This window comes from Aegilops tauschii, chromosome 3, assembly GCF_002575655.3.
Source record: "Aegilops tauschii subsp. strangulata cultivar AL8/78 chromosome 3, Aet v6.0, whole genome shotgun sequence".
NCBI lineage: Eukaryota > Viridiplantae > Streptophyta > Magnoliopsida > Poales > Poaceae > Aegilops > Aegilops tauschii.
In genome coordinates, this window is record NC_053037.3 from 50,194,671 (window position 1) to 50,208,735 (window position 14,065).

At 52.6% G+C, this 14,065-nt stretch overlaps 3 protein-coding genes across 3 annotated transcripts; 2 read left to right on the forward strand and 1 right to left on the reverse strand.

The window, feature by feature from the left end:
* Nucleotides 1–2,833: 2,833 nt before the first annotated feature.
* LOC109749872 (uncharacterized) lies at nt 2,834–3,415 on the reverse strand. The gene has a single exon (XM_020308810.1). The coding sequence runs from the start codon at nt 3,413–3,415 to the stop codon at nt 2,834–2,836; it is 582 nt and encodes a 193-aa protein (XP_020164399.1).
* A 445-nt stretch (nt 3,416–3,860) lies between these two features.
* Nucleotides 3,861–13,406, forward strand: LOC109749870 (tryptophan aminotransferase-related protein 2). The gene is made up of 5 exons (XM_020308808.4): nt 3,861–4,850; nt 5,230–5,533; nt 11,940–12,217; nt 12,315–12,619; nt 12,714–13,406. The coding sequence occupies exons 1-5, from the start codon at nt 4,378–4,380 to the stop codon at nt 12,896–12,898; spliced, it is 1,545 nt and encodes a 514-aa protein (XP_020164397.1). The 5' UTR covers nt 3,861–4,377; the 3' UTR covers nt 12,899–13,406.
* Nucleotides 6,083–9,255, forward strand: LOC109749871 (uncharacterized). The gene has a single exon (XM_040403425.3). It carries the CDS (start codon nt 8,415–8,417, stop codon nt 8,991–8,993), a length of 579 nt encoding a protein of 192 aa, XP_040259359.1. The 5' UTR covers nt 6,083–8,414; the 3' UTR covers nt 8,994–9,255.
* Nucleotides 13,407–14,065: the final 659 nt, after the last annotated feature.

Below are 14,065 nucleotides of genomic sequence, written 5' to 3' on the forward strand. Positions count from 1 at the left end.
CCAAACTGACGCTGTTTTCAGCAGAACTAACATGGTGTTGTTTTTGTGCAGAAATAAAAGTTCTCGGAATGGCACGAAAATTTTTGGAGATTTTTTATGGAATAAAATAAAAATACTCGAGCCAAGAACCACCAGAGGGGGGCCCTGGGTGAGCACAACCCACCAGGGCGCGCCCCCTCCTGGTGCGCCTAGGAGGGTTGTGCCCACCTGGTGACCCCGCAGACCCTAATTCCAACTCTATAAAATCCTATTTTTGGAGAGAAAAATTAGGGAGAAAGAATTATCACGTTTCACGAGACGGAGCCGCCGTCACCTCCAGTTCTTCATTGGGAGGCCAGATCTGGAGTCTGTTTGGGGCTCCGAAGAGGGGGATCTTCGTCATCACCAACCCTTCTCCATCGCCAACTCCATGATGCTCCCCACCAGGAGTGAGTAATTTCTTCGTAGGCTCGCTGGTCGGTGAGGAGTTGGATGAGATTCATCATGTAATCGAGTTAGTTTTGTTAGGGCTTGATCCCTAGTATCCACTATGTTCTGAGATTGATATTGCTATGACTTTGTCATGCTTAATGCTTGTCACTTTGGGCCCGGGTGCCATGATTTCAGATCTGAACCGTTTATGTTATCATCATTATATCTATGTTCTAGATCCGGTCTTGCAAGTTATAGTCACCTATTACGTGTTATGATCCGTAAACCCCGGAGTGACAGTAGTTGGGATACTTTCTAGTGATGACCGTAGTTTGAGGAGTTTATGTATTCACTATGTGCTAATGCTTTGTTCCGGTTCTCTATTAAAAGGAGGCCTTAATATCCCTTAGTTTCCATATGGACCCCGTTGCCACGGGAGGGTAGGACAAAAGATGTCATGCAAGTTCTTTCCATAAGCACGTATGACAATTTACGGAATACATGCCTACATTATATTGATGAACTGGAGTTAGTGTCGTATCGCCCTAGGTTATGACTGTTATATGATGAATATCATCCAACGAATTCACCGATCCAATGCCTACGAATTTCTCTTATATTGTTCTTGCTAAGTTACTATTGTTGTTGTTACCGTTACACTTGCTACAAAATCATTGCTATCACTGTTACCGTTACTATTACTATTGCTACTACTATCAAAACTATCATATCACTTTGCTACTGATCATATTGCCGCAAATAATTTTAATCTCCAGGTGTGTTTGAATTGACAACTCAGCTGCTAATACTTGCAAATATTCTTTGGCTCCCCTTGTGTCGAATCTATAAATTTGGGTTGAATATTGTACCCTCTAAAACTGTTGCGATCCCCTATACTGGTGGGTTATCACTGACCCACAAATCGACACCGCATCCGCCCACATACCGAGGGGCGGCCCGCGGATACGGATGCGGGAGCTGGCCATCCAAATCTATCCACATACATCTGGCCCCAATTTTTTTAAAAGTCTGCATGCTCAAATAGCCGCATATATAGTCTAGAATAGTTCAAATGTTCAAACGCAACAGTAATTCTAATTTAAAAAAGTTCCGATGTTACACTCCAACATTGTTGTCCCCTTTAACCATCCATAGATGCTCAATCACATCTTCTTTCAATTACCTCTGAGTTTCTCGATGCCGGATTTGTTGATGCATTTGGACAAACTCTTCAAATGTGGCCGGATTCAGGTCTGGAAGTTCGATAGGATCACCCACATTCTCAAATTCAAGAGCTCCGGCAGCATCCTCATCCCCATCTTCCATGATCATGTTGTGCATGATCACACAACAGGTGATCAACTCCCACAAAGTTTCCGGATCTCATTGTTTAGTGGGTCCACGAACATGCAAAAAACTCTTGGTCGATCCCTTGAAACCGAGAGCATGCTCCTCTGCATGCTCCGCGTCTACAAGGACTGCATGCATTGCTGTCGTCTCATCCATGTAGTCCTCCTCGCCGGACGAGCCGTCGGACGACTCAACATAGTGCTCGTATATGTACTCCATATCCGAATCTATTGCTTCAAAAAAGAAGAGTCATTTTTTTAGCACATGCATTTCACCGAACAATTGCCAGGCATGGTGAGTATCGTAGGAGCGGATGCTACCTACACGGCGATTCGAGTAGAGGTGTGGAACGATGGTGAAGGAGAAGCAGCATGGAGCCTAGATGTACCGTTGGAGGTGACAGACTCGTCAAGTTCCGACGGGGATGTGGCGGGCTGGGCGGGGTGGTGGAGCGGCAGCGAAGGCAAGAGAGAAAAACGGAAGGAGGGAAAATGGAAGGATGGAGGCGCGGGGTCCTGTAGTGGTTTTGATGGGGTTTTGGGTGAGCCGGGGTGTCGGAGTTCTACGTGGCTGCTGCCCGGACTCTGAGAAAGCTCCTCTTGTTTGTCTAAGTTTTATGGGAAAAAGTGTGTCCAAACTGCTCGACGGACCAATAAAGTCTCACATTTCGGACCCGCGTGGTTCGGACTGTTGCGGGCGGTGGTTTAAGGGTTTTCTTTGGAGATGCCCTAAGAGCAACTCCAATGGGGCGACCCATTTCGTCCGCGGGCGTCCGTTTGAGTCGGCGCGGACAAAAAAGCCGGCCCAACGCGCCGACCCAAACGGACGCGCGTCCGCTTTCGTCCGCCTGCCGACCCATTCCCGGCCCATTTTTTAGCCTGATTTGCGTCGGCACGGACACAAGACGGACACGCGCGCGCTCGCCATCTTTCCTCACCGGGCCCGCTGGTCGGTGGCACAGTGGATTCACACCCTCGCCCGCCTGCTACATCGCCGACGCCGCCGGTCATTTTTTCAGATTAAAATGGATACGTAGATAGTTCTAGCGTAAACAGATAAAAGAAAAAGACCACTAGTCGTCGCTTTCTGACTCCCACTCGGTAATGTCCTCCTCCGACGTCTGAAGGTAGGCGTCAGCAAGCTGCTCGTCTTCAAAGTCCCAACCCGACGTTTCTCGTAGCTTCAGTTTCAATTGAGCTGCCTGCTTCCGCGAACGCTTGTCCTCCCGATAGGCGGCTCGCTCCCTCCTCCTCGCGTCCCTCTCCGATCTCAATTGCTTATAGAACTGGCGCTCGTCGACGATGTTCTGTAGGAAGCCTCCGCGCCACACCACCAAGGCTTCCACGTCCTTCTCTGCGATGGCGACGCGACGCTGCCGCCTCCGGTGGACACGACGATCCTCGTCGGTGAAAAGCCGCGGGAGAGGCGCCAGTTCCTGCGCCCGCTGGCTCGACACGTTGGGAAAATTCATATCCCGACGAGGCCTTAGGAGGCGCCACGCCGCCGCGTCGTGCGCGCGGGCCGCCTCCTCTGCGGTGTCGAAGGTGCCGAGGACGAGACGTTTCTCGCGAAACCAGATCTCGGCGGAGAAGGCGCCGGAGCGGCGCTCACGGACTCCGCGAAAATTCGAAGCGCCCAGGCGGCGGATCGACATGGTGGCGCAGATGCGGCGAGAGTGGGCGGCGGACAGAGTGTGGAGGGAGCGCCTTCTTTATAGCGAGCGCCGGCCGCGGCGCGCGCGCAAACCTTTCCCGCGCGCTGGAGCGCCAAAACCAGCGCGCGCTAGGCCGCTTTCCCCTGTGCGCGAACCTTTCCCGCGCGCTGGAGCGCCAAAACCAGGGCAACGGCATGATCTTAAACGCGCGCGGTCATGAAATGGGTCGGCCCGTTGGGCGCACTGCCGACCAAGAACTAAAAGAGGGCGGACGGTGGGCGGGCGGCCGACCCAAACGGACAAAAAAGCCGTCCGTTTGGGTCAGCCCGTTGGAGTTGCTCTAAAGGCTTTGTTGTAAATATGATCAAAGTTTATAAGGTTTAATAACTTTTGAAAAAAAAATCTATACGGCACTATATTTGACAATTCCTGGCTGTTGCTCGGTGGACCTGTAAACAGAAGGAATATAAATAAAGCCGTGCAGTCAAGGCACGCTGCTCTTCCCCCTACCTCTGCGCCACCAGAAGGCAGAACGGCAAGCGCTGCAGCTGCACACTCTCTGCCTCTCCATCGAGCCCTCCCATCGCACAGACGTCTATTCTCTCTCCTCGCCCCACCTCCTCTCTCGTCCTCATCACTGCTCCAGTGCTTCAGCTGCTCAAAGTCACAGCCCAACAGGAGAGAGAGTGGCCTGTGCGTCAGCGATGTCAGCCTCAGCGCTCGAGGGAGAGAAACAGGTGGGAGAGCGGTTCATTACTTGCTCAAAGTAAAGTAAAGCAGCTCCGAGGTCCGAGGTCCGAGCTGAAGTTGGTTTCGGTTCTTCCCGCTGAATCTTTCTTCCCAAAACCCCGGCTGATTCCAGCCGGCCGAAGAGCCTTTCCGCCAAAAGACAGTTTTCCTTTTTTTTTTGGAGTTTTGCTGGGCTGCTTCACACCAGAAAAGCCTCGATTCCTCCGGGCGTCATGGCGGCGCCCAGGCGGCGCACGTCGGCGGAGCTCCAAATGAACGGCGGCCTAATGCCGCCGTCGGCGCACGTGATCCCTTCTTCCCGCGGCGGCGGCGGCGGTGGTGCGCCCAGCCGGGAGGACCACCCGGTGACCACGAACGGCGGCGGCCCGGCGCACCGGGCAGCGAAGCCAAGAGGCGGCGGCAGCAGCGTATGCTCCGCCACCAAGGTCTCCGGCAGGAGGCGGCCGGCGGGGCGCATGCCACTATGGCGAGTCTTCATCTTTGCGTCTGTCGCATTGAACGTCGCCGCACTGCCGCTCCTACTCCACCAGTACATCGTCAACCAGCCGCACCATCCCGGTGTCGTCTCTCCTGATCAGCAGCGCCACGCCTGCGCCCCGCAGCCGGGCACAAGCGGCGCGGCGGCGAGGGCGCCGTCGACCGGGAAGCCTTCAGTAACCTCCGATTCTGTTATTAATCTAGACCAGTAAGTCCCTGTTCCTCATATTTTTTTCTGTGGTAAATCTTTGCATTAAAATATCTGCAAAGTGAAGAACCGGCAATGAGTGTTCTTCCCGGCGGAGCATGTCCCTGTTCAGTGTCAATGTCAAGGAGGAATGAACGCCGATCTAGGGCCAATCGATGCCAGATTCATCCGCGGTGCATGTACCTGTCGCCATGATTTTGCTCTCATTTTCGCAACTAGTCTATTCCCGCCATCGATGCAGCTCCACATGAGCCCGAATCATGGTTGATGGCCGCCCGCGCCCGAATCTATTCTCACCTCTCTTTTTTTTTAAAAAACTTGCGAATCTATTCCAATCTCAGTTTACAAACGCGTTTGACATTCGTTCTGTCGGCTGCAGCGGGGACCCGACCATGTTTGAGGCCTTCTGGCGGGAGACCGGCGACGCGGCGGAGCTGGTCATCCCGGGGTGGCAAACCATGAGCTACTTCTCAGACGTGGGTAACGTATGCTGGTTCATGGAGCCTCTGTTCGACCAGCAGGTGCGGCGGCTCCACCGCACCGTCGGCAACGCCGCCGTGGACGGCTACCACGTCCTCGTCGGCACCGGCTCCACGCAGCTCTTCATGGCGGCGCTCTACGCCCTGTCGCCGGCCGACGCCGACCAGCCCACCAGCGTCGTCTCCACGGCGCCCTACTACTCGGTAAGTGCTATATTACCAAAAAAATCCCTCTAAAGTTCAGATTTAACAACACAAAGACACAACGGATCTTGGGCGGCATAAACCAATGGCAAAGTCCATCGGGGAGATGAAATGTTGTGCGACAAGGACGGCAAGGCCTGTCAATATCGTATCATTCCCCACTAAAAATGATGAGGAGATGGGGCAGAGAGATTAGGACAGCGGGGGACACCCGATGGTGCCACCGATTTCTCTCTGTCCCCATTTTCCTGTCCCAGAACCACCGCGCCCACATGGTGGTTAACCATATGGCGTGATGAGACTTCTCGTAGGGCCGGCAAGGCATCACGGCGATTTGCCGGTGAGCCGACCGACGAGCGTCCCTATAAGCAATCATGGGCATGGGCTTCTAGAACCAGATCTGAATCTCGGTTCCGGGGAGTTTTAGCATGTTATTAGGGCAGCAGAGCAGAGATGGAACTCCGAACTCCTTGTCCCCGCGGAGTTCCGTCGGCATGTGCTGATGATGAGAGTATGGCTAACACATGGCGTGGCGGCGCCGCCGTCTGCGGCTTCTGCTTAACCTCATGTGGCATGACTGATCTGTGTACTTAACCTGGGAAAACAGGAAAGTGCAGGGCGCTCTGTTGTTAAGATTCCATTGTCATGTGTGTGTTCCACATCTGGTGATTGATCATGTGCTCAGCTCAGCTCAGCTCAGTCATGGGGTGCCAGTGTCCAGCCCATAGTTTATTTTCCTTTTTCTCCAACTCAGCTTTACTCCTTTCCATTAATCGGCTTAACGGAAATACTAACTGTCTGATACATAACGAAATGAAAAGCAATCCAGAGGAGAAGGAAGAGGTGTGAGCGAGCTGGAGCACTAGCAGGAAGCTTGCTACCTGGAGTTTCTTATCTTTTTGTTTTGGCCGTCGAAACTAACTGCAGGGATCTTATGGGTTTCACCTCTAGCCTATCCTAATTTATTCCGGACTAAAGGCTTTGTTATTGTTGCCGTTGTTGGCCGTGGAAACTAACTGCAGGGCAAAAACCTGCTACTTTTTTAAGAAAAGTCATATGCCCGATTTTATAAATAAAGTCAAACAAAACCATCAATCCCAGAGACACACAGTATCAGCAGCCCACAACCTACTGCAAAAGAAGAAGACGCTACAGCGGATAAAACCTGCTGCCTAGAGCGTGTTTGGATTCACTCCCCAGCTCTGCTCCCGGAGCGAGCGGAGCGGTGCCGAACGCTACAACTCCATGGAGCATGAAGAGCGGAGCGGTGCAGACGGTAGTTCAATCCAGCAGAAAACCGAGCTCCGCGTGCCACTAACTTACCGGCTCACTCGATCCAATTTTCTCGCTCCCATGCTGCGTCTACCTGAACCACACCAAGCTGACTGTAGGGAGTGGTGTTAGCTGCCGAACATGATATCCGCTCCTGATTTGGGGGATGGAGCCAACAATCCAGGAGCGGGGAGCGGAGTCAATGATTTCAAGGAGTGGAGGAGAGATCCGAGCACTCTCCTAGAGTTCGCTAGATTGTGGAAAACCAGCTTTGGGATGATTTTTAGGAGAACCAGTTTTAGTTAGTTTTTCTGTTGAGATAAGTATATATAAATTCTTGCTTGGAATGGATCGAGAAAAAAAAATGGACTAGTATGGAGTAGGTAGTAGTTCTTTGTTTGGGAAGCAACCGAAGCTTAATCACACGAGTAGTATTATGTACTACAGATTCCATGGAGCTTGGATTTGAGCTTCGCGACGTGCTATGTTGGTCACCCGGAAGACTCTCCGTACTCACCCTGCCGCTCGCCAGGGCAGTCCGGACACCGTGCCAATGGTCTCAGACAGAGTAAAATGGCTCTCTGGCGCGCGGGTGTGGGAAGACCTGCTACTTATTAGTATTTCAGATTGTGGAAAACAAATTTTGGGAGGATTTTTAGGAAAAGCCAGTTTTACTCATTAGTTTTTCTGTTGATAAGTACACCTCTGTTTCAAATTAGTTGGCTTATATTTGTCTAGGTATGGACGTATCTAATTAAAACGTGTCTAGACATTACCCAGAAAAAGATAAACGTATTTAAATACATCTGTATCCAAACAAATCTTTTTTTGAGGGGAACGTTGTTGCTTTATTCAAAGTTCAGAGGCCAACCCGAAACAATCCCCGAGCTAACACACTCGAGAGACACGCCTCCCTAGCTAGGACATGTGCGACTTTACTACGGATGGTCGCACCCAAGCAACCCTAAACTCAAGAAAAGAGTGAAGTAAATCAGAGTTAACTAGATGGAGGGAGTATGTATAAATCCTTATTTGGATCGAGAAAAATTAAAATATGATTATGTAGGTAGTTCTTTGTTCGGGAAGCAACATGAGCTTAATCACACGGGTAGTATTATGTGCTACAGATTCCGCGGAGCTTGGATTTGAGCTTCGCGACGTCGACCAACTTCAACGGTTTTTTTATCTGTTTTTATCCACATTTTATTTGTCTGGCTCGTTAAAACAGACAGCGGACAGACTTCGGCGTCCGGACAGAGCATATGGACCCAACGGTGTTGCTCCATTTGGTGACATGTTCACCCCGGCAATATCGTCGAACACCTAGTGGGGGCGGTACGGCCACTGCAGAGTGCAGCGAGCGGAGCAGCAGTGCCTTGGGGTCGAGCGGCGAGCGCGTACGTCAGCTCCAGGAGCGTGATGCCGAAGCCGAGAAAGGCGGGGGCGGCGAAGGTCGCCAAGGACCGGCGCGGCGAGGTGAACGACGCGGGCGGCATGTGCACGGCGAGCGCGTACGTGAGCTCCAGGAGCGCGATGCCGAAGCCGAGAAAGGCGGAGGGCGGCGAAGGTCGCCAAGGATCGGCACGGCGAGGTGAGCGCCGTGGGCGGCATGTGCGCAGCGCGCGTGTTCCAGCGCACCCGCGAGCTAGGGCTCAAGTCCGACGGGCAGACTGTGGAGTGGCTACTGAGCCAGGTTGGGCCCTCCATCTTGGCCGCCACCGGCTCCGGCACCACCCCCGTCGTCTTCTCCTGCTCCTCCGCGCCCTCCACTGCCGCCGTCTTCATCCTCAGGAAGTCCCCGCGAGAGGATCACGAGGTGGCGCCATCCTTCTGGGGCACGGGCGACGAGCCCTGGCAGCATCTGCTGTTGGCCCGCGATAGGACCACCGGCTCCGGCACGGGTGACGAGCTCGAGCAGCACCTGCTGCTGGCCCGCGAGATGGCAACCATGTCGACAAGCGTGAGCATGGCACGACGGAGCACGGATGCTGGTTCGGCCGTCGCTGCCCTACCCAAGTTCTTCGGCATCCAGAGTAGCAGCAGGGCGCCATGCCGGAGCTCGTCATGGAGGGCAGCAGCAGCACGAAGCGAGCCGCTGCAGCACACACAAGTACCTGTGGAGGGCCACGACAGCGCGGTGGAGTGGTTGACCTTTGGCGGCGGCGGCGGCGGCGGCGAGGTGGACTAGTGGGCATCCATGGCCGGCATGGGTGGGGGAGAAATAGAGAAAAGAGAAGAGAGAGAGGGATGTGTGGGTGGGTGGCTCCCTCTTGTTTCGAAGACAAACGGGCCAGGGCTCACATGCAACGGATAGCCGGGCCACGAGGATGCAGAAAAACGTTCGGTTTGTGTTTGCTTTGAATCCAAATCTGACCCAAATTTACTACGAAAATGGGTCCGAGCAAGCACAGAACGGATAAAAAAATAGGATGAGTCGCTGCGTTGGGCCACCGTACGCGTGGACCAAATAGATCCTGTTGGAGTTGGCCTAATAGTCGCCGTACTCATCCTGCCGCTCGCCATGCCAGTGGCAAGCACAGACGATGGGCAACGTGCCAATGGTCTCAGGTGGAAGACTATTGTCCAGACTAGTAAATGGCTCTCTGGCGCGCGGTTGTCGCAGCAGTCAGCACGTTGAGGAGGTCCCATTGCTTTCTGCAGGAGCAAAATGTCTCCATCGATGTCATTACCATCAGCCATAGGCGCTGAGGAGGCCGTGCTGCTGGCGTCGAGAACAACACGTTGCCGTCGATGGTGTCATACCCGTCGCCATGGACACTGAGGAGCGGCGCTGCGCGAGAATAACACGCCATCGTCCATGGTGTCGCAGCGGTCGCCGCCATGGGTGCCGAGGAGGTCACGCTGCTCGCGCCGAGAACAACACGCCGCCGTCCATGGTGTCAAATTGATGATGTCGCAGTTGTCGTCATGGGCGCTGGGCAGTCCATGCCGCTCGCGCCGGGAACAACATACCGTCGTCGAGGGTGTCGCAGTTGTCAATGGGCGCCCGGAAGAACACGCCGCCACGGGCTCGCTGGAGGTTACAAGCCAGCGGCAGGAGCTCAGTCGCTCACTATGACGATGACGTCGAGTCCCTTGCCATCTACACGTTCGTCCGTTTTTAAATATAAGTCTTTTTAGAATTTCAATAAAAGACTATATACAAAGCAAAATAAGTGTATCTACACTCTAACTACGTCTATATACATCCGCATTTAGTTTATAGTGAAATTTCTAGAAAGATTTATATTTAGGAACGAAGGGAATAGAAACTAGTATTATAAAAAACAATTATTTGTGGTTTTTCTAAAATCTCTTTTTTTTTATTTTGTTGAACCCAGTTTAACTTATCCACATTTTAGGATGTGTTTGGGAGCAAGGTAATTTTGGGATTTTTTTTAGGAATACTGTGGTTTCTGCAACAAAAAACTTGGTATTAAATACTTTGAAGTTGTTTGGCTTAAAAAAATTAGTATAGTTTAATGCTGAAGTTTTTCTGCAGTATCCTGACCACTTATTTTAGAACTGAACCAAGAGAAATCATCGGGGAGAGCTTAGCCTGTTGACATCGCCGTGTACGTGCACGAACCAAGCTAGCTCGTTGGAGCACACTCTTACACAGGACTATAGGAGACAGACCTCGTGCATGGCCATGTAGCTGCAGGTGATTAATCCGGTCGTACCTTGGCACACGCTGGATTAATCCTGCCGTGTTGCTTTTTAGGTGTTGCAGAGCTAGGACATCTTCAACATTGATATGTAAATTTGCATCAATTTCTGTCTGTGGATAGGAGACCACTCCGCGGACAGGAATACAGAAGCCGCCCATCTAACGCTGCCTGCATATATTTGAACCACTGTCTGAATTAACCGGACGAAATTCATGCAAACACGGTGTGCCAGCCTGGAGCAATTCGCCACTCCTCGGCGAGCTGGTTTGGAGCGGCGAGTTGCCGAACGACGCGCTGGCTTGGACCTTCCGCCTTCACGAACTGGCCTGCAGGCTGCAGCGGCATGGAGCGCCGAGAGGTGGAGCAGAGAGTTGCCTGGCTCTTGTCCGGCGGGCTTGACGGGCCACCCAGCCGACTTTTATGTCGGAGAACTCTTTTTCCTGCTCGTCGGATGCCATGGAGTTTATAGAGAAAATAGTTCAAGGAGCAGATGGGAGCGGAGTGTGGTGCGATTTTGCCTGACGTCTGGCATTGTTTAGATAGTGAGCGAATGGCCGGAGCTAACCGGCGTTGTGTTTAATGACGGGATGCCTACGAACGGACGTGTGGACAGAGTAGGTTTCTCGGCACACACTTGGGTTTAATGGAGAATGGCGGGCAATCTGTGGCCGTTTGAATGCGACGAGGAGGAGTGTTAAGCTGGGCGTGCAGCGCTTTCTCGGCCAGCGTGCCGCTTCAATGCCGGCGGTGAGAGGTTGCGTCCGTTCGGTGCCGGCATTAATGCGGAGCGGCCGCTCTCCAGCGGCATGAATGTGGACAGCTGGCGGCGGGGTGGGAAGTGTGTGCGGGCGAGGGTGATTTTTTTTGTGGGCTAGAGCTGTCAGCCGCGGGCGTGGCAACAGTCCGGACGCCTGCAAAGCCCCCTAATTTGTCTCCAGTTTGTCCAAAAATATGCGTCCGAACCGAGCGAACCCATATAGACCCGCGTTGAATAGTACACAAAACATCCTGATCATGCGGGCCAGTCGGTTACGGGTGGTTTGAGGTCCACATTAAAGATTCCCTTAGCACGCACCATTGTTATCTGTAAAAAAAACTACAGCAAAACAAACGATTCGGTGGACTTGACACACATGAGAAAAACTACGGTTTTTAGTATTTGTTTTCCGCACATAAGAATACTGTGGTTTTTGAATACTTCGGTTTTTCAAAAACTGAAAAACTGTGCTGCCAAACTTAGTTGGATAACCCAAACAAGTTTTTAGATTCTTATGACAGCTTTTGTGTTTAAACAGAGCCGGTTCTCTAAGAACTAGCTATCCATACATAGTTTTATTTTCTTAATCTGAATCTGAACTAGTATGATAATGTGAGCGAGTCATCAGTCCACTGGCTCGATCTGCTTCAGCGGTTAAGTTTACATAAAATCACTGAAAGAATCTGATCATGGATCATGGATGCAGTCGTACCCTGCCGTGACGGACTTCCTCCGGTCCGGGCTCTTCCGGTGGGCCGGCGACGCCAACTCTTTCGTCGGTGACTCCTACATCGAGCTGGTGTGCTCCCCGAACAACCCCGACGGCGCCATCCGCGACGCCGTGCTGAGCTCCGGCGCCGGGAAGGCGGTCCACGACCTCGCCTACTACTGGCCGCAGTACACGCCCATCACCCGACGGGCCGACCACGACATCATGCTCTTCACCGTGTCCAAGAGCACCGGCCACGCCGGCACGAGGATCGGGTAAGTGTCGCTCGCTGCAACTTCACCTCGGGCAAGAATGTTACTCGGAAGTCCGAACTGCCGGACCTGAAACGAGAAGCGTTGCTTCTGCATGCAGGTGGGCGCTGGTGAAGGACCGGGAGGTGGCGCGGCGGATGACCAAGTTCGTGGAGCTCAACACCATCGGCGTGTCGAAAGACTCGCAGCTGCGCGCCGCCAAGGTGCTCGGCGCGGTCTCCGACGGGTACGACGTCGGCGGCGGCGGCGCCTCGCGCCACCGGCTGTTCGACTTCGGGCGGCGCAAGATGGTGGAGCGCTGGAGGATGCTGCGCGAGGCCGCCGCCGCCTCCGGCGCCTTCAGCCTGCCCGCGGAGACATCCGGCCAATGCAACTTCGCCAACGAGACGGCCGCCAATAACCCTGGTACGTCGTACGCTCACGGTCAGACCATGGCCTGATGTCTCGCGTGGTCTCGGCTCTCACTAGCCTCGCGCCATTGTTTGATCTCTTTTTGCAGCGTTCGCATGGCTGCGGTGCGACAGGGAGGACGTGGAGGACTGCGCGGGGTTCCTCCGCGGGCACAAGATCCTGACGAGGAGCGGGAACCAGTTCGGGGCGGACCCCAGGTACGTCCGGGTCAGCATGCTCGACAGGGACGACGCGTACGACATCTTCATCAGCCGCCTCGCCTCTCTCAAATGACAGAGTCGTGCCATGCGCACGACAAAAATTGCACGATTCACACACGAAAAGTAGATCCAGCCGGAGATGCATATGACCGAAGAGCAACTCTAGCATCGTCCGTGGAGCAGTTTCAAATGGCAAATGAAGACCGCCGCCGCGACGTCTACGACGGTGGCTCGCCGCGGCGTCCTTCGTCATGCCGCTCCTGAGGCTGAGCATCAGTAGTAGTAGAATAGTCCGGGTAGGAGGAAGAGGACAAATGATTTGTTTTGGTTTTCGATCCGCGTTCTGTTTTTTTTTTTTTTTGAATCTGATCCGTGGTCTGTTATTGAGCGTTGGTCTTGTTGTCTCAAGTTCAGTTCTTATTTATTTCGTTATGAAAGAAGATTTTTATATGAACTTAATAAGAGCAACTCTAGCAGGTGTTGTCGTTGTTGCAGGGAATTGTGTTCCCTTTTAGGCCTTGTGTAATGCAAACAGCTTAGGGGAGATGCTTAGAGAAATAAATCAGATTTTTTTTCTTAAACATCTGTGCTTATTTGTATATGGTAGATGCTTAATTAGATGTCTCTTCTATAAAAATAGGCACTGGTGCTTAAAAAAAAACGGTTTATTTTTCTAAGCATCTAGTATTGTACAAGGCATTAGACCAACTCCAACGCGCAAACTCAAACATACCCAGTTTTTATTTGTTTAGGTCGGCCGAGCGAAGAGTGTGTTCTGTTTTGGCCGGGGTGACGTACGTGCGTCCAACGCGGCCGAGCATCTCAAATTGTAGATGAAAGGAAACTAAATCCAAATAAAAACCTAAAATAAATAAACTTGGTAGTTCAAACGTAGGCCAGAGTCCACTTACATTAATAATAACTTAAAATAAAAACATGAAAAAACTGAAACTACGGCGGCGGCGGTCTAGGGCGCATCTAGGCTTAGTCGTCCTTGTCCTCGTTGGTGAGGCCTTAACCCCCGCTGCTGCTCTGGGATGGGCTGACGTCGGACCAGAAGAAGGAGATGACCACCATTGCTGCGGGCTGGCTGGCAGCTGAAGCACTGCACCTTGACCATTGACGAGACCAATGCCCATTATGTGGACATGCTATGGGAGGAGCGGGAGGAGCAGTTTCGGGAGGCCCATGCCGATGCCGCCTACAACCAACATCTCCTTCAGAAGCATCTGCAGATGGA

Bases quoted from the DNA above. Each gene is read 5' to 3' on its own strand.
- LOC109749872 (XM_020308810.1), bottom strand. From the start codon at position 3,415: ATGTCGATCCGCCGCCTGGGCGCTTCGAATTTTCGCGGAGTCCGTGAG.
- LOC109749871 (XM_040403425.3), top strand. From the start codon at position 8,415: ATGTGCGCAGCGCGCGTGTTCCAGCGCACCCGCGAGCTAGGGCTCAAG.
- LOC109749870 (XM_020308808.4), top strand. From the start codon at position 4,378: ATGGCGGCGCCCAGGCGGCGCACGTCGGCGGAGCTCCAAATGAACGGC. The intron at 5,534-11,939 runs GTAAGTGCTATA...TCATGGATGCAG, and splicing joins CCACGGCGCCCTACTACTCG to TCGTACCCTGCCGTGACGGA. The intron at 12,620-12,713 runs GTACGTCGTACG...CTCTTTTTGCAG, and splicing joins GACGGCCGCCAATAACCCTG to CGTTCGCATGGCTGCGGTGC.